Raw genomic sequence first — 20,086 nt, 5'->3', positions numbered from 1 at the left:
ATGTGAAGTTTTATTTTGGTATTGAACTAACTTTGAAGGTAATTTAATGCTCTGCAGATTAAGTAGAAAAATTCAGTGAGTAGTATGTCAGGAAAAAATTAATGTGAAAACAGCATAACAAAACAACGAAAAGCCCCAATTGAAACCCAACAACAACAATGAAAGAAACAAACAAAAAAAAAACCTCAACAAACGCATTCCTTTGGTTGTGATTTTTTTTTTTTTAATTAAGTGTATGGTTATAGTTTATCTGACAAAGCAGAGGATTTTTCTGGAATGGTTTTTACATGGAACAATACCCCTGGGGACCAGCCCATTCCACAATTCTGGCTTTGGCCTGTGGTACTTTGCACAGCTTCTATGGCCAAGGGAGCCAGCTCGACACGATGCAGGAGTACTGTACACCAAGTGCAAAGTATGAGCAAGTGACCTCTGTTTTTATCAGCATTGGAAGAGGTATCAAGGGAAATCTGAGCTTGAACTGGAAAATTTTAGGGGAGAGAGATTTCCATGAAGAATTTTCAACAGCATGCCTCAACAGGAGGGTACACTTGTTGCTACCACCCCCAAGCCGATCTCCCGGCGCTTCGGGAAACGTCTTCCTTACGGGAAACTCCTCCCTGTGCCAGCGCAGCGCCCGGCTCAGCCGCGGCCGGACCGGCCCCGGCGCCTGCGGGGCGGGCGGCGGGCGGGGCAGATCGGCCGTGCCGAGCCGAGCCGAGCCGAGCCGAGCGGGCCGGAGGCAGCGGCCGCGGCGGCTCCGCGGTCCGCGCCGGGCCCTGCGAGCTCGGGGCGCCATGGCCGGGCAGCCGCTCTCCTTCCGCGCCTTCCGCGCCGCCCGCCCCGCCGGCTGCGAGTACGGCTACGGGCACGGGGACGCGCTGGGCGCGCTGCGGGACCGCGAGTTCCCCCGGCTCCGAGGTACGGGGGCGGGCCGGGGCGGGGCCGGCCCGGGCCAGTCCCGGCTCCGCTCGGCCCCGCGGGAGGGCTCTGGGGCGGGACGCTGGCGGAGAGCGCTGCGCTCGGCGCGCTGCCGCGGCTTCTGCCGCACGCTCGGGGGCGAGGGGCCGCTCTCCCCCTCCTCCTCCCTGTCGAACCTGTCCTCCCTCCGGCACAAAAGCCTCAAAGGTGCCATGGATTCAGTAATAGGATTTCGATGTGGATATGAAGAGGGGGGTTGAGAGGGTACTATTATTATTATAATAGTAAATCAGCCCATTGCTAGTGAAAGCTTATAGTTAGACAGGTATTTGTGAACTGCATTTACTTCTATAGGTTTTACCATCCCCCCAGCATTAAACACTCTTGTGCATTCTACTTCAAGTATAATCGTGATGATTATATGATAGTAATTTGTTCTGTTTAAAGACCAATGCTTATGGTATTGGCACTTCAAAAATGTTATGACAAAAAGCTCCAGGTAGAGAGTAGAGTGACTAGCATCAGTTTGAATGCCCTATAACTGTTATTTAGGCCCCTGTTTCTCTTAAGAGGTTTATGTTACTGCTCGTTTTATTTTTGTAATTTCATGAGTTTTTGTGATTGAATACAAGAGTGGGCTTTCTCACCCATGGGTATTTAGTTTGAATGGAGGTATACTTGGCCTCTAGAGGAACATGAGAAAAGCTTAAGCAGCACTTTGAAGAACTTGGGAGATTTAGTAAGTCAGTGTTACAGTCTGTTATTAGACGTAGTAGTTGCACCGGTGAAAATTGGAACAAAAGAAGTTGCTTATCCAAAATTTAGGCTTAAGTTCTGAAAAGTGTATATTTTGTGACTGAAACATTGTTTAGGCCTTTAAACAGATGAGTTTTAAAAACTCTCAAGAATTAGGCTAATTTCTCAGAGGCTTTCCAGTTTTAAAATAAAGTGTATCTGTCAGTGAATGATGTCTGGTTCCCAAAGGAAGGTTACTGCAAAAACAGAGCATTAGGAGGTTTCCTCCATATGAAAATATTTTTGCTAATGTAGTCTTCAGAGTTGCACAGGCTGCTGAAATAAGATGTAGATGGAAAGGTATCTACAGATATTAGACTATTTCTAGAAAGAGATGAAAAAATACAGGATATAAAATAGAATCTTAAATAACATTAGCTGTGTGAAATCACATAATCAGCTATGGTGAGGTGACCCAGGTTGTAAAATCCTTCCGTCTTTTGATTTCCCACTTGGAATTTTAACATGATATCCAGTTAATGAATTGTCATCCATTCATCTTGCAAGCTTCTCTCTTCTGTGAGGAAACTCCGTGTCGGTGAGGAAATGTAACTGATTGCTGCTGTACATGCACGTGGTGTCTCTGGGACTTCTTGTCTGACAAACAGCAACATGTTTCTGGTCAGGAACTGGTGCCTTCAAGTGATACCACCAATGCCAAATGAAAGGTGGCCAGAGACAGCTTCCTGGGCCTAGTGTCCCCTGCCTAACACATCTCTTGGTCTCAAAGCTGACTAATTGGACTAGTCCATGACAGACTTCAGGAGCTGGCTGACAGCAGAGCAGTGTGGATGAGAAGCACACTGCTTTTATTTATTTACTGACCTCCTTTAATTTAGTCATGCATCCTCACTTGCCAAAGGTCTCAACACGCTGACGTTGATGTAATGAGAAGTCTTTTAAAGCTCTCAGTTTTATTGTCTTGCAGAAACAAGGCAAAGAAAGAGTGGCTAAAGTACAGGTTGGTGGCAGCAATAGTAAATAAAGGAACCTTCTCCAAGTGACTTACAAAAATTAGCATTTAGCTGCTCAAGCATTTTCCATGGCCTGACAGAACATGTAAGTTGCAGGATGAGGTAGAGATTTTACATCTCTGGTGGTCTAGGATCAACTCTCTGGTTAAGTCCTGACTGTACAAACAGTGATTATTATAGGAACTTCTACCTGTTCATGGTGTTGAGCTCTGCTCTGTGTTTCCCAACTGCACAAAGCTGCTGCAGTTTCGTCCCTTCTGGTAAAAGCAAGTCTTAACTATTTCCACTGGGCAAAAGAAAACCTGTGCTGTTTTAGGGAATTAACAGGAGTCATAGAATCATAGAATGGTTTGGGTTGGAAGGGACCTTAAAGATTATCTAGTTCCAACCCCCCCACCATGGAAAGGGATACCTTCCACTAGACCAGTTACTAAAAGCTCCACCCAGGCTGGCCCTGAACACCTCCAGGGATGGGGAGTCCACAACATCTCCAGGTGACCTGTTTCAGTCCCTCACTCCCCTTATAGTAAAGAATTTCTTCCAAACAGCTAATCTAAACCTACTCTCTTCCAGTTTGAATCCATTCCGTCTTGTTCTGTGAGTACATGCTCTCTCCACCTCTCCTGTAAGCCTCCTTTAAGTACTGGAAGGGGCTACAAGGTCTCCCTGGAGCCTTCTCCAGGGTGAGCAGCCTCACTGTCTCAGCCTGTACCCTGTTTATTTGGGTCATGCATTGAACATCTTTCAGTCATTAAAGCTGGTTAAAAATCCAGATTTTGCTGCTCACTTTTTGTGTGAACAGAATTTTTGGAGTCCCCTTCTAGATACCCATGAATTAAGCCTAATGTTTGATTTAGGAAGTGTCATTTTTTTATGAGCCTCATGTGGTAGTAATTGTTGTGTATCAATGTATTCACTTTTTCCTGATTACTAATATTTTGTGGCATCCACTAAGGATATATTGCACAAATGGTGTTCCTGGGGAAGGCAGAAATCTTTTCTGTGTTACAGACCATTGCTTATATGGTGCTGGTGCTTCTGTTGTAGCTTTAGTATGAATAGTTGCACAGGTGCCTGTTGAGCAGAAGGTGCAAAAGATGTTTGAAGAGAGCGCCAGCTTAGCTACCAGGCATACTGTGAAGCCAGGATTTCTCAAAGGTGGTCCACCTGTATCAAGTCTTGGGGAGTTGCACTCTTAGTTCCATCAGAAGGAAAGTAGGGTTCATACTCAGTGTGTTGGGGATTTCCCCTTCAGGTTTTGTGAAGAGATAAAAAGAACTACTTTACTTCCTTAAGTCAGTAGGGGTCTGCCTGTTTTGGCACAGAAGCCTTAAATTTTCCCTTTTAAGCCACAGTTTATCTTTGCTTCTGTAATTCAAAGGCTGTTAGCTGATGACTAGAGCAGCCCTTTCTAAAAATATATGTGGAGTCTGTGAAACAGATCGCTGTTTCACAGGCAGCAGCGTATGTGCAATATGTGACCTTGACTTTAATCTTGTGAACAGTGTACCCTTATCTGCAGTGTAGGATTTAAAATTGTGCTTTAGAAACGGATAAAGAAATCAGCAAGAGTTTATAGGTTCTGTTGTTAACTAATGGGGATGAATATGCTTCTGTGATGTTTATCATAGCAAGGAAAATACCAGGTTCAGTTTGTATCATGTTTTTAAAAAGGAAAAAGCTGACCTGATTTGGATGCAGCATTTAATCACAAGATACCTTTCCATTTTAAGTTGTGTGCCAGTATTCTTGTCTAATATAGCTGTGGTAGTTCAGAGCGTTCAAGAGCAGTAGGCAGTGGATATTCATTCTCCAGATAAAAACTAGCATGTAATAAGAATCGGGTATTCTTTAAGGGGTTCTGACTATTTGAAGACAGTCTTTAGGTGAGCTTGAGATGGACTATCCCATTTAATGTCGAATCAGTCACTTTCCTGTACTTGGACATCATGCCTTACCTTAGTAGTATGAACATTCGTGGTATTTGTGATTACATACAACTAACAATAATAACAAAATTTTTCTGTTAAATAAAGAGGAAAGGCAGACTGAGCTTTGAGTAACAGAATTGGACTTTGTTTCTTTGGGACTCAAATCATGTCTCATGAACTGGTCACCTGTACAAGAACTTATTGTACTGTTCACTTAAAGAATAGCTGGGTTTTGGATTTGACTTTACACAAAAATAAGTCTATTTTTACTCATATTGCTGATAATTGTTTGTGTGGTGACTTTTCCTTTGAGTAGGAGAACGTGAAAAGCAGATCTCTGTGTGCTGCAGTTAAGTCCTCAGCAGCTCGGTTAGCAAAGTTCATCTCTGTCCTCTGAGAACAGAAAAGTCTATCTGTTTTGTCACCTTTAGGGTAATCTAGTTTTCTTTTGGGTGAACTTCAGAGATAAGAAATACATTTTAGTGTGTCAGCTTGGAGTGATTTTGTTGATAAGTAGCTGATGCTCACACTTTATTAAACTTGTGAAGATGAGTGGACTGTGAGCCTCAAGAGTCATGCTCACCTCATGTAGGCTTGCCTTGTCAACCAGAAATTCTACCAGTCTTGTGCCTGAGGCTTCTTCTTTATTTTGGAAAAAAAAAAAAGGAAAAAAAGAAAAATTTTTGCATCCTAAAATGACTGCTTTTGGGGGGTTGGCTTGAGATCTCTGGTAACCTGCTCCTATCCTCTGTAGCCTCTCCACCAGAATGTGATTTGATTTTGTGAAACATCTATTTATTTTTGTTTGGAGGGAAAAAGAAAGAAAATGATGTTATATTTATCAAAGGAAGCTGCTGTTGGACAGTCTGAAATACTAGAAGGCAACTGGGAAGATAAGTTTAGTGGGTGGAGAAGGTAATGTAAAAAGAAGCTGTAGTATGGGAAGTGTAACTGCACAGCTAATGACAGTTGTTTTGTAAAAATAAAACATACATATACATTATGCCAGGTATCCTTAACACTTCCTGGTGATTTCAAGTCAGCAACAGTTATCTATATAAGCTCTTATCTAGAGAATTGATATCAAAGAGGAAGCATGTGCTGAGCATAAAGTATGTTTAGTCCCAAATGCAATAGCAATAGCTGTGCATTAGTTTAATATGTTTTCCTCTCCTTATACAGAAGTAACAAATAGTGTTAAGGAATTCCTTACATTGCATTTCAGTGTTCATAAGATGGTCTACTCTGTGCAGGATTGATCTTTCCATTGCTGTTAATGATGGACATAGCTCTAAATGGAGGGTAGTCAATGATATTGTCATTGTAATATTTCAGCACGGAAAACAGTTTTAGTTACTTTGAAGTTTTGTCATTGGAAAAAAAAGAAATGTGGAGCAGGAAAGCAGTCCCAAACTGCTATATAAATTTGATACAGCTGACATGAACTCCAAATATTCAGTGGTATGGTAGAAATAAATAGTTAATCAGTTGGGACTAGATTCTTTAGAAGAAGAAATATTCATATATAGACATTAGATTTTTTAAGTCAATATGTAGATGTGAAAAAATATTAGATTTGGGAAGATAATTTATGGAACTTTACAGATGCTGCAGGGTATCAGACACCCATTTTTTAAAAAGTTGCACTTTTAATTAAAAGATACATTATCTCCTAAATTAATGCCTGTACAAGATGTGCATTAGTATTTGAAAGTATTGAAACAGGCAGATGTTCTACTTAGAAGAGCACAAGAGGCTTTTTATCTCTTACTCAAAAATTGGAAAAGCACCACTGTCTTTTTCCTACAAGATACCACATCAGTGGTGTTTTCTGTTGTAGGCACACAGTTTGTGGTAACTGGGAGTGGGGCTCAGCCTCATCCCCAGTGGGCTACAGCAGTGCAGGACAGGTGAGCATCATTGAATGTGATGGGACATGGAGTGCTGAGGTGTGCTGACCAATCACCACAGGGTGCAGAGGGCACACAGGTGTAAGGCATGTAAGATGAAGGGTATAAAAGGTTGGACTGAACAGCAGTAAAGGGCTGTGGATGCTTGAAGTCTTCTTTGGTATTGGTTGTGCCTCTACCATAGTCCCAACAGCTTTCTTCCTTCTGTTGTTTTTGTGTCCTGTTAGAGTCTTGTGTTTGTCCTCTTAGGTTGTTGTGATGTTGTCTTATGTGAGATGTGTGTTGATTTCTTCCCAGCCTATTTCTATATGTTTCCGTGTGATCATTGACTTTTTTTTAGTGTTAAATGTAAGATTATTAATTGACGAGTGTTTGTATGTATGTTTCCAGCAGAGGCAATCTGATTCTGGTGTTCCTGCACTTATACTGGAATTTCTTCTGCCAAATTAGAACCTGGAATCCGATGCCCTTGAAGTTTCCATTAAATGTTAGGATAGGAATTCCCATTTCCGCACTGCTTGTTAGAATTCCGGGGCACTCCCTGTGTAAGGACAAACAGACAAATAGAGAGGTGAGCAGTCAATTTTTGTTGTTCATCTTGATTCAAGCCATGTCTGGTATCAGAGAGATGCTGTAAAGGTACTGCTTGGATGTGAAGAGACTGTCATTGAATTCAGGATGGCCATACTGCAGAATACTGCAAATAAAAAGCATTTTACTGTGCTTTTTACTGCATAGTAAAAAGCAGTGATATGAGATTGATAAATATGGGGACAGTGCAATATGCTTCAGAACAGGAAGGCAGTAGGGTGTTTAACTTGGAGAGGATATTTAGGAAGTAGGATAAGCATCTAAATGCCTCAGGCTATCTATAACTTGTTGTTCTTGGCCCAAGCTATCAATGCAGATGTTTTCCTTTGTGTGAAAGTACTTGTAAGGTGGGCTTTTATTTTTTTTTTTTTTTTGCCTCCCTGAACTTGCAAAGGGGACTAAAACAAAGTAAGATTCTATTTAAGAATATGTCAGTTTGGGGTTGGTATAATTTTCTCTTCCTAAGTTAATCATGCTGTTAGTGCTACCATGTCTGCATATTGAGAACCACTGACTGGTTTCTGTCACATTTGGTAGAAGGGGACGTGTTTTGAGAAGGCAACTAGGAAAAGGGTGGTGTCAAGACTGAAGGTGTGGGACAGGGATGTCAGAGTTACAGAGAAACAGGTATAGAAGGGCTGGGAGGTGTAAAGACAGGCTACAAAGCATTCAGAAGTCAGACTTCATTAGTTTAATTGCCAGTGAGTCAAGTTGCTAGGATCCTGGCAGTATTTGTATCAGGCCAGATAGATCCTGTGCCTTTGTGCTCTTTGCCCCTTCACCTTCTGCTGTGCTGTAAAGAAGCGATGGTCTGTGAGATGCCTGCAGTGGGAATGTGACCCCAGCTAGGCAGCTATTGTGAGAGTAGCATGCAGAAAAGTGCGAAGTTGCTTTTTTTTTTTCCCCCCAGTATGTGAAATACATGCATTAAATTGGAAGGCGAGACCTACTGCTCCACAGCATTCTATTTCTCCTTCTTGCTTTCAGCATTGTCCTGACTCATTCATGGTTCCTTGTAGCAGCCATGGGAATATGGCTTTCACATGAGAAGTAAGAAACAGATGTTTCTGTGCTTATTCAGATTAGTCCCTGGAGCACCAGGATCTAAAATGCTTTTAAAAGAAAGCTAAGAACATGACTGGACAGGGGTTTTGTCACAGTCTTCCTAAAAGAGAGAGAGGTGATCACAAGGATATGATATTTTGGTGACATCGTTAGCTGTGAGGGATGGTTATACAACTAAGCTTATTTCTTCTGCCAATGTGCAAAATAATATTCCAAATGAAAATTTGGAAAGATGGCAGGAAGCTTATTTGAAGAAATATTCATTAATTAAATTAATGGAGTATGAATTAATTTCATTACTGCACAATTAAACACCAAATATCACTGTGTTTACCCCTTTGCAAACTTATGAACGGGTCAGGTGAAGCTACACAGTCATAAGAAAGTTTTTCCTGTAATTTCTTGCAGAGGAAGAAATAGAAGCCCAGGATTTTTCACATGTTCATGTTCATGCCACACAGCACATTAAACATGTCATAATTCAGTAATTTGGAACTGATGATATCAGCAATGCATTCCAGCATATGTTGCCTTCCTTTAGAAAAAAGGAAGAAAAAACAAAATTTGTACTGCTGTTGAGTAAAATACCTTGTTCATCTGCTGTGCCATTGATTTCCCAATTTATTGAAGAATGTAGCTTATTAAATGTGCCTCAGAGTTGCATTTTTATTATTTATATGTATAATGTATAATAATGTAGCTTATTAAATGTGTTTCAGAGTTGCTTTTTTATTATTTGTATGCCTGCCTATAGTTTCTTTTAATGTTAAACAGAATTGTTCAAAACCAAAATGTTACTTGGTTGCTCTGGCAAAATGCAACTTTCTTTAAATCTGTCATTGTCTTTGGTTCATCACACACTAGGAAAATATTTCTTACGTATTTAATCAATTTAGGCATGTGTAAGCCCAGTGAGCAGAGTGACATTTCTTTCTGTAATACCTTGTCCAATCTCAGTTGTGATGGACAATTTGCTTTGATAATGCACCTTGCCTTCTCATGAGACTGGATAAAAAAAGATAAATGAAAGTAGATACCTAGCAAGAATTCCCTACCTAGCAGACTGAATCGCCCAAAATTAAAGACTGCACGAAGAAGAAGCCTTTACCATCCACAGACATGTTGTTTTGTCCTCCCCACACACAAACTCGCTGGTATTGCTTAGCTGGGAAGCTGACCAAACTAATGTTCAGACAAAACTGTATGCAGGTAATTCATGTGTTCACAACAAATGAAGTGTTTGATTAATAAGTAAGTTCCCAAAGAATGCAAATTCCTCAGAAGTAACATATTTTTGGCAAGCATTGGAACTAGCTGCTCAGGGAGGTGGTAGAGTCGCCATCCCTGGAGGTGTACAAGAAATGACTGGATTGTGGTGCTGTGCTTTAGTTGACAAAGTGGGGATTGGTCACAGTTTGGAGTTGATGACCTTGGAAGTCTTTTTCAACCTTAAAAATTCTATGGTTCTTTGATATCATGGAAGGTTGTCATGAAGTGTAGCAATATGATAATGTTCCTCTTCTTACTACCTTAGCATGGATGCTTAGTGACCGGTACAGTGCTGCCAAGACAGCCTAATATCACAAATGTGGGAGGACTCTTTGCCCTTCTAAAAAGGAGATAATTTAATACCACTATAAGTGCATGAAAATATGTGCCATTTAAATTCATCAGAAGTGACTTGGAAGACTTGGACTACATAAGAAATAAACTAAAAGCCGTGTAAGCTATGATTTTGGTAGCATGAAATTACATGCAAGAGACATTAAAATGCAAAAATAACCTTTCAGGGATGACTCAAAAGGTGTACTTTTAAGATAGACTAAGGAAATAAGTGTGTGACATCTCTGAACTGCACTGCAGCTCACTTTTCCTGGGGATACAGCAGCCCATTTGACTTGGACCCACAAACTCCTTTCCATTTAGTTTTTTCTATTTCTGTTATTCCTGAGGTGCCTGTCCCTGACAGATTTTTTTATTTTTGGTAATGAAATGAAGCCCTCTTTTTACAAATCATTAGCTTTTTAGTTAACATTTGATCTGTGAATTGTCTTAATATCACTCCAAACTCGCCAAGAGCAGAAATACAGAAGGGAGAGAACTGTGACAGTTGTTAAAGGAAAATCACATCCTGTGTATATTACATACTCCCAAAAGCAAATTTAATTGCAAAGCTGGAGTCTTAATGAGAATCAGTCCCCTCCTTCCTCCTTTTTCCTTTCCTACAGTTACAAATCTGAGTTTTTTTTGATAAATGAAATGTGGATTTCAGTGGAACTATTCACAATTCATGCTCAGTGAAGCTCTCAAAACTGGAATTTGATTAAAAAGTCATGGCACCAGCAGCTTTATCTGTTCTTTGTCCTTCAGGGTCACTTTCAGAGTAATAGGTTAACTTGTCTAATGATCAAGACAAGTTAATTTTTGTAATTAACCAGACATTAATTTGTTTTTCTTCTGCAGAAAGAGTAAAGTTTCTGATTTTGAGTTACATGGAAATTTAGCTTGTCATCAATTAGAATAGCAGCTATTGGTGTACTTGAACATAGCTAATGACTCTACAGCATGGTTCTCCTGTGTACAGAACACTGCAGCTGTAGCTCCAGCATAAAGCAACTGTATTCCTTGGGAATCACCTTTTTTCATTTCAGATACTAACAATTTAGGATTTGTTGCTGTTAAATATTTTCCTTGAGAGGGGTTGATGAGGAGTTCCTGTCACTTCAGTTACATTCCTCAAAGCCTCTGTAAAAACACTGAGCTGAGGAAAGAGGTAGGGCATGAGGAAGGGGGAATGCGGCAGATGCCTGGGTCAAAAAATAAGCTTTTAAAATATTCATTATTCCTGTCACAAAGAGCTGTTTCAATAGTAACTTCAACAGCTTATTGTAAAGTTGAGCTTTAAACTTTCCATCCTCTATTTCTGTATAGGCGTAACTGTATTTGTTTGGAAAATTGAATTTAAACTGATCTTTAGTCATGAACTACATCTTGGAAAGAAACCAAACTTCTGTGAATGATTGAGAAAGTCATTATAGGATTGTTAGGAGCTGCCTTATGTTCAGGCTTGGTGAAGCTCATCTGCAGAGCACAGGAAGCATCACTGCACCACAGGGCTGTGGAATCAGGCTGCCTTCTAGTGAGCACTGACATGGCCCCAACTTCTTCTGATCCACTGGGAGAGACTGGAGAACAGGAGACAAACCCTTCATGTGGCACTGTGGGCACCCTCTTTGAGATGTAGGCTTTGTAAAAACAAATCCTTCCTCCATCCCTTGTTTTTCAATATCATCTTGCCCAGACGATGAGGGCTACTCCAGTAAAATGGTCTCTAGGAATTGAAGACATCTGCTTCTCTCTCTTACAACTCATCCTCTTTGTTGTCCTTAGACGCCTGTAATAGTATGATGTTGAGTACTTTGTGAATGATGAAAAATTATAAATCCTAGTGAGATAGTTCAATACTTATTTTTTTGTGACTTTCCATCTGGTGTTTTTCAAGGTTTGGAGGTCTTCCCCTCTCAGCCACCCCAGTGTCAAATTTAAAAACACTGGCTTTTGTTGGAATATTTATATCCTGATTAACAATAATGAAAGGCAAATCAGACTTTTTTGATAATGGGTGCTAAAGTAACCCATTAAAAAATATATGAAAACATCTTTTCCTTTGGATATTGAGTTCACAGTGTGTAATGCTTGTTTGAAGGCACTCAGTCGATTATCCAGGCTTTGCATCACTGAGCGTGACAGCTCCAGTAAGATTAAAGAGCTGTTACCATCAGAACTCTATTCAGTTTTTCTTTCATTTCTGCAAATACAGAGAAGGAAGGTGTATTTGTAAAGTGTCACAAGGATTACACTGCAATGCTTTCTGGATAAACTTCAGTGCCACTGAAGTGGGGGAAACAGTACCAAGTAATCTCATGACAGCTGTCATGTCTCCAGAAGTGGCTGATCAGATCTTCAAATCTGAATCTGGATACCTGGTGGATACATTCAGGCTCTAGTATCCATCACTTCTGTTTTCATCCGTTCCAGGTGTAGGAATGTAATTAGGCACTAAACTAATCAAATGGCTCTTATTTTAAAATTATCTCTCCTAAATCTTTCAGGTGAAATGATTTACAAAGAATGGGATATTCAACTGTTTTGGGGAAAGCCTGTTTTTTCCTAGTTCCCACTTCTTCAAATGCTTCCTAAATTTTATGTTCAGAACTGTGTTGTCAGAGGAGGAACTTTGCTGTTTAGGTTCTTAATTCAAGTGAGATATAGCCAGTGTTGCACATGTTGAGTCTGCTTCACTGCAATGTGTATTCCATGTGGAATGATTCAGAAGAAAACACCAGTCTAGTCTAACATGTATAGTCTCTAGATATATGTTGGCTGGGGTTCCTGGCTAGGAGACAGTAGTATATTAGAAAAAAAAGAAACACTAGAGAAAAAAAAGTTATATAGGGAAGAATCTATTCCTATCAAAACTGATTGTTTCTTGTTGTCTTTCCACTGAGCAGTCATTACAATGGGTATATATACAAATAGACAAAAATATAAATAAATGGGTCTCTCTCTCTAAATCTATGGATTTTACTCTCACTGTGGTGAGAACACAAGGCATCATCTTTCATAGCAGAAGGAAGAAAACTGTTTCAAATTGGAAGGGGAGTAGGGGGAAAAGAGCATGGAGTAGGCATGGGAAAGAATTTGCCCTTAATACCTTTCTTCTTGTTTCTCAGAAGAAAAGGGAAAAGAGAAGCCAGCAGTTTGCTCTGTAGTAAAAAAAAAAAAAAAAAAAAAAAGAAATACTCTGTGTGCAGTGACTGATCTCACCAGGTTCACTTTATTCTAATTTTCTGTGGAGGCAAAGTACCAGATACATTGTGTCTATAAAAAATATTGAGGAATACTTGCTTTCCATGTGGAAACAAACTTCCTCAATGCAGTTATCTCACATGAAACCAGCATTCTGTGCAGCTGATTGCCTGGGCTCATTCTCGGTTTACTATTGGGGGGCCATCCATTTTGTTATGGTGGTGACTATATGACATAATAGGGTTCATTTGCGTTCCAGTATTTATGACACAAGTTTGGAGAGGAGTTTTAGGAAGTAAGTAGATCTGGAATGAAACATGTAGAACCAATTGTTGTATGCACTGAGTTATATTCATTCTTTGAGTTACCACTTTTTCAGGGTATTGTGACCCATATTTTTTCCCCATTAGTTGTTTGAATTTTTAATAGTCTAATTTGAAATGTGGCATAGAGATTGAGATATTTTATTGAACCAGATTTACAATAGTTGTGATCTTACAGTTCCTTAGAAATTGGATCCTTCTTGAGGTAGCTGCAACTAAAGACACAAATGAGGGCACACTAACATACTAATTTTAAAATTAAACTTTTTATTTAACCAGTTTGATTTTGCTGTTCCTTTGCTTAGAGGTATGCTCATTTCCCTTACAGTTTCCAAAGCCCTAAGCCCTACCTTGGCCTTTCTGTGCTCCAATAGGAACCTTTACTCACTATTTTAGAAAGCAGTATTGATGTATTTAGGTTTTTCCTGGTGAAAAATGTTCATGCAGTTTTGCTAAAAAGAAGCAGAATTACAAGTTTATTTCATCTTAATAAGTAGCTTTAGAATGCAAGTTATGGGAACCAAATGTGCTATTGTTGCCTTAAACATACTTGCTTTGGGAAAATATGGTATTAAAATGTCTGACCACAAATTCAACAAAAAGTAGAAATTTTGAGGATATAAAAAGAACTCATTACAGAAGCTCAGTTATATGCTGAGATGTTACCTCTAATTATAGCAACTCTGTATACCTCTAGTCTAGTCTGAGGATGTATTTGAAAATTAACAGTGCATAAGTTAGCTTTGAAATAACAACAAATTACTATTACTTTTCCAATTATGGTAATGCTGTTCGTTATTAATTTGATAATTCATTGTCATAAATAATGCTCACTTCACTTAAAATTCCTCTCCATCATGACTTCATGTTACGGAATCAGTCCCTGATTTTCTTCACTTGTGTAACTCTTCATGTGTCACCAGACATCCTCTGCCTGTGTAACAATGAGGGTGTTCAAGCATCTGTTTTGCACAGTGTCTGTAGAAATAAGTAAGGAAATAGAATAAGTAGAATAAGTAGGGAAAGAGCAGCCTTTGGCCTGCCTAAGGAATTCCAACAGCTCTAGCACTCCTGGGTGGCTGTGCTAGTTATGGAGGAGGCTCCACATTGCTACCCATACTTGGAATCCTGTCCTGTAGTCACTTCTGGAAGCAGTATATGTCATGTGTAGCTTTATCCAGGTAGCATTTTCAAGTACCTTGTGTCAGAAATTGAGTAAGATGTGTTGTATGAACATCGTGTCTGGTCTTGTCATTTATTCAAGTATTATACAAGTATTACATATATATTGTGGGGGAAGACCTTTTTTAAATGCATCATGTTTTCTTAGATGCTTTGAGGCAAAGTGCAATAGCTGGTGTTGGGGCGGAATTGTGAATTGAAGCTCAGACTTCACAGATTAGGGAAACTGGAATATTTGTTTTTCCTTGCATAATATTTTACTCATTTTCAAAGCCAGCCTAGTGTTAATGAGGCCATTTTTATTTAGTACGTTGAATAATTTATGACCAAATTATAATTCTCTTTAATTTTGAAAGCCATTAGTATTGAAAGAAGCCCTGTGATTGAGAGAAATTATATTATGACCTAGTGAATCTTATAAAATTAGAATGACATAGGATGACGTCCTTTATTGCTGGGTCCATTAAAAAAAACAAAAAAACAAAGAATGGTGAAACTCATTTTTGTAGCCAAAGGTATCCAGTGTAAGGTTACTACCAAAAATGAAATTCTGTATATTTATATCAGTAGTGTCAGACTGTCATTGGGTTTTTATGATGCTCAGATATTCATATCTCTTGGTACTAACTTAAATTGGACTAACTTCACTGGTGCTCCAAATACTACTTTCATTTAAACATAGAGCATTCTGATAAACAAAGATGCAAAGGAGTAGTTGATTGAGTAGACTTGCATTGAGCTGAGCAGGACTTGAATTCTATAGTGTATGCAAATTTATTCAAATTAGAAGTGTGCCTGAGTCTCTGCAAAGATACTCACTGGTAACTGTGGTTAGCATATTGTTACTGAAAGTTGGTTTTGTTTTTGTTGAGTGTTGATGATGTTCTGTAGATGTTGATTTTAATTGAAAGCAGATGTGATGGCTTCTAGGTTATAACTTTACCAAGAATATTGAAATGTACAATTGGAGAAGCACTAGAGAAAGTGGAAAAGAGCTGTGAGGAAAGAGTCTTCAGGCTCACATCTGCTTTTCCTTATGTTCTGCTATGAGAAGCAACAGGAAAACACTAATTATCCTCTAAAGGGGATACTTATTTACATATATTCATATACCCATCTCAGCACTGCGTACACAGGCACATTTGTGCATATTTGCAGATAAAGGTGTACAATATGTGCTAGGAGGAAATAAAGAATCACCTGGATGCCTTAAACGGACCTCTGGAGCAGTTCTTCATTTGATGTAACTGACTCTAGTAAATTGATTTGTGTGACTTAGAAATTCTGTTACTTTTGCTTGTTATTACAGCACTCCTACTCCTCTTGTCTGTGGGTTATTACAAGAGTTACACTTTTAAAATTGATACCTGGACTTTTAGAGAGTGCATGCATACCCTAGAGACTGAAAATGTTCTGTAGCTGCCAGATGAAGATAAAGCTGTATAAGCAGTCCAATGCTTTTGATTAAAGAAAAGACAATTTCATTTGTTTCAAAGCTCATTTGGCCTTCTGTGGAGTGTAACTCAGCTCTTTAACTTGGTCTGGAACCAGAGAGGTGATCAGTGCAGTATGTTTAGGAAGGGCTGGTTGTAGTGTATTTTTAAATGGTTTAACTCAGATTTACTCATAATTACTTCAAAGGCTCTGGAAACCTTGATGTGTGTCCTCATGTTTTGAGTGGAGTTTGTTTCTCTTTGCAGAGTTGAGGTCTCTGTGACCTGAAGGCAAAATTCTGCTGTGGTTGTTCATTGTAGTACAGCATAAATGCAATCACTCTGCATGGGTTCCTTTTGAGTCACTGGACTGGAAAAGACATTTTTTGTTGGGTTGCAGCCCTTTGAGTTCTGGGAGCCTGTCCTCTGAAGGTGCAGCATCTGTACCCCGTGCGAGGTAATGTCTCTTGAAGGGCCACAAACTCCTCCTTCTGAACAGCTTTATGGCAGCCTCCAACACTGGATTGTAGCTGCAAAAGTCAGATTCAGAGTCATCACCAAACTTCCAAAAGTTGTGTCACATGCTAGCCATCCTTTAAGGAAGATGGTTGTAAATTACAAGTTTGTGCCAATAGCTCAAGAAATTTTTAGTTTTCTTTTAGAAACCTTTAATATGGACATCAGGGAACTTTTAAAAAATTGAATATCTGGAAGCTGCATGGTGTTATTTGTATTTAAAGCAGGTCTGCTAAGTAGGATCTCTCTCATATACTGCTGTTTTCAGACCTACTCATTAGCAAGCTGGTATTTTTGTCAGAACTAGTTAACAAATCTCTACAATTGTCAAACTGTTTCAGAATTGAAACCTTTGGTTTCCTATTCCAGTATTTTTTGATAAATGTATTTTTTTGTTCCTAGAACATTTCTGAAAATGGTTGTTGGGTATTTGAATCTATGCTTGGGAATACCTCTAAGAAATGGAAGATAACCTGTGGAAACTAATGTAGGTCAGGTAAAATAAGGCAGTAACAGAACATTTATGTCAGTGTTTAATTGCATACCTGTTAAATTTTATTTACAGAAACTTGTGTCTGTTCAATTTTTTTTTGAGTGGAAACAATTTTATTTTCCGATTAAGAGATGCTTTTTATACTGAAGTACTACAATTTTGTGGCAGTATCAGGAAATTACAGTCAGTCCTCAATAAAGTTACAAAATAATTCTTATTTTTAAAAAATCCCAAAATAAGAAATAAGGTTATTTAATTAGTTCTGTTATTGATATCTGCATACCTAATGTGGTCAATGAACTTCAATAGAGTAAAGCAATTGAGTATAATCTTACCTTTTAGGTTGGTCTGTTTATAGTTGAATAGTTTCACCTGAGAGAGCAGTTTGGATCAAATTACTATAAAGTATAAATTAATCTGTGGGAACTTGGAATCAAAAGATTTTATAATAGAAAAATATCTAGATTAACCCAAAACATATGCAGAAGAAAAGCTTATACATAGTTTTTCATGCATATTTACTGTCTCCCTAAAGAAATTTCAGTATTTTCTCTGCCTCATTAAAAGTAAATTGTTTGTATTCAGTCTTAAGTATATACTCAGCAGTGATACTGAAACTCCTATGCATAACATTTTTACACACCATTCTTGTTGTCTCATGTTTGTGGTTTCACTTTTTGTTGATGGCTTCTCACTGGTGAAAAGGAGATACAGGAGATCTTGGTCAAGTATTATGTGGGCATTTCAAGCATTTAAACTTCTCCCTGCTTTAATAATGCTGGGGTTTTTTTCTGAATACACTACAATCATTAGGGAGTGTAAATCAGGTGAGGAATAGCAATTAGGAATGTAATCCAATAAATCTGGATGTGTTGGTCTAATGAGGTATTTTTCCAGTAAAGTTAGGGACATTTAGTCTAGGTTTCCAAAATTCCGAGATCATCTTCTGGAATGCCTGTTCTCCTCCCCCACTCCTGCTCTCCAATGTTGCTCTCAGTGAAGAGGTATGGATGAGACTGAAATGAGTTTTTGGAATTACCATTTATTAGGATAAAGGAACACAGCAGTTTTAGCCAGAACAGGTGTAGAGGTGCTACTAGATTGTCAAGGGAGAAATACCTGTTAAAGTTGAGTGGCTGAAGGTAGATATTAAAGCACAACAATGCTGACATGGGAGATGTGAGAATACACTGATTATGGAAAAACAGTCTAGAGGTTGAGATATAGTTTATTACTAGGAAGACACAATTCTGAAACAGTGTTCTGCTTTGAGCAAATAGACCTGCTTATTTTTAATATGGAGGTGGCTGATGACTGTTGTAGCAAGGGACTGCCCACTGTGGGCCAGGAAAACAGGAAAAACTTTTTAGACCTCTCATCTTATGAGTGTGGTTCTTGCTCACTCATGCTCTTCCTTCCACAGTCTATGAATCTGTGCACAATTTGTCTTGGTAACATGGTTCATTTGGTTTTGCATATTTTTCTCTGAAAGATGAAATTTATGCTGAACTGAAATTTATGCTTCACTTATTCTTACATCCCTGAAATTGATGTTCACTATTTGTTCCTGGATTTTTTGATGGACAGTCAAAGGAAATCAAGGGTTCTAAATGTCTATGGGGAACTTTGTATGAAGAACTTCATTGGAGTTTACCACTTTACCACTGGTTTGCAGTAGCAGCCTTGCTTCTTTGCCAGAAAAAAGCAGCAGAGAGAAGTAGTGGTATATTTGCCAAACAAGGTGTTAACGTGTCTTGTCATTGGGAAGGAATGGTGGCCGGGAAGTACTTCTGCAGGGCCTCAACAGTGGGAATAATTGATTTTTGCTCTCTGTCATTGACTGTTCATTGTGTGTACCAGTTCTCCTGTCAGTTTTTAATTATAGCTGTGGTTGGAAGTTCAACCCAAGGGTCCAGCTGCCAGAAGCTCATAAAGAATTATTTCTGTGTAATGAAATGAGTTTTAAGGGAAAAGGGTTACTCGTTGTTTTTTATTTTGAACTTAGTTTATCTTCTAGTGCTTTTGGAAACACATAAAATAATTTAAAAGGCTTTCTATATATCTCTGCACAATTAATTTGATATATTTTGGAGAAAATATTGTCCTAGATTTCATATGAAGCTCATTATTTTAGGTCACAGAGCAAGAAGGAGAACTGACTAGAAAAGTCAGTTTTAACCATTTTTGAAAGTCTGTGTCTGTTTTATGGGAAGAACAGGAAGTAAAAAAGAGCAGGAGTATGCTGCTAGAATGTTTAGGTAATGACCGCTCTTGTAAACAATTATTATGATTCCTTAAACATTGTATTTTTACCATTATGTTTTTATCTCAAGAGGGAATTCTCTTTCCTATACAAAACTGCCTCTTTCCCACACAAACGCGAAGTTTCTGTAAAATTTTCTGGAAAACCAACAAAAGCATTTTCTGGTAATAGAGAAGTGGTGAATGTACTCTCTTGCAACTCTTCTTTCATGTGAGCAATTTCATCAGAGAGAAAGGGAAAAAAGAAAGAGACTGAAAGATGATCATATCTGCACTAGGAAGGTGAGAATGCTGTTTTTTGTCTGAGCAAGTTGTAGTTGTTTGAAGAAATGCATGAATATGAATGACTTGTGATGTATATTTCATCCAAAGACAGAGAGACAGGCTGCAGTAGGTTATTTGTATGAAGCTGGGGTACCTCTGGTTCATGCTCACAAGTAAGACTTCAACTGGTCTCACACAACCCATTAAAGCTGTCTGTGGAAGTAACATCACTGAGTGTAGTTGATATTTAATCCTGCCCCAGAGATGCACTGAGTAAAGCTATGCCTTACAGGTAGGCCTTTAAGGATGAAGAGGATTGCTGATTGATCCCTTTCCTGCAGTCTCATTTAATACAGGAGTTGGCAAATGCTGAAATTTGATGGCTTGCAGTTTTTTTTTGTTTCTTTTTCCTCTGTAGCTGTGAAGAATACATAGGCTTAGATGTGATTTCTTAGTAAATGTGAAATTATTTCTTTCTTTTGTGTTCCCCTCTTCCTCAGTTACCAGTAAGCTGTAAACTGAAACCTGCAAGTGAGAATTCATGTACATAGAACAGTGTCAGTGCATAATGACACCTTATCCACCTAAAGAGGTTTTGTGGAGTTTGTATAGCCCCT

General features: G+C 38.8%; 1 protein-coding gene across 4 annotated transcripts in view; it reads left to right on the top strand.

Annotated features, from left to right (window-relative positions):
- The first annotated feature begins 695 nt into the window (after positions 1-695).
- Positions 696-20,086, top strand: part of MOCOS (molybdenum cofactor sulfurase) — a 213,383-nt gene continuing 193,992 nt past the window's right edge. For 2 of the 4 annotated variants that reach the window (XM_021528759.4, XM_085571773.1), the window contains exon 1: positions 696-921. In XM_021528759.4, the coding sequence (XP_021384434.2) occupies positions 798-921 (124 nt within the window). In that variant the 5' untranslated portion in view covers positions 696-797. The other 2 variants (XM_085571776.1, XM_085571774.1) reach the window with 2 other exon arrangements.

Source organism: Lonchura striata, chromosome 2 (genome assembly GCF_050655825.1).
Source record: "Lonchura striata isolate lonStrDom1 chromosome 2, ASM5065582v1, whole genome shotgun sequence".
In the NCBI taxonomy this organism is placed as follows: domain Eukaryota; kingdom Metazoa; phylum Chordata; class Aves; order Passeriformes; family Estrildidae; genus Lonchura; species Lonchura striata.
The sequence above is the reverse complement of the archived record's forward strand: the minus strand, read 5'-3'. Positions and strand labels throughout refer to the sequence as shown.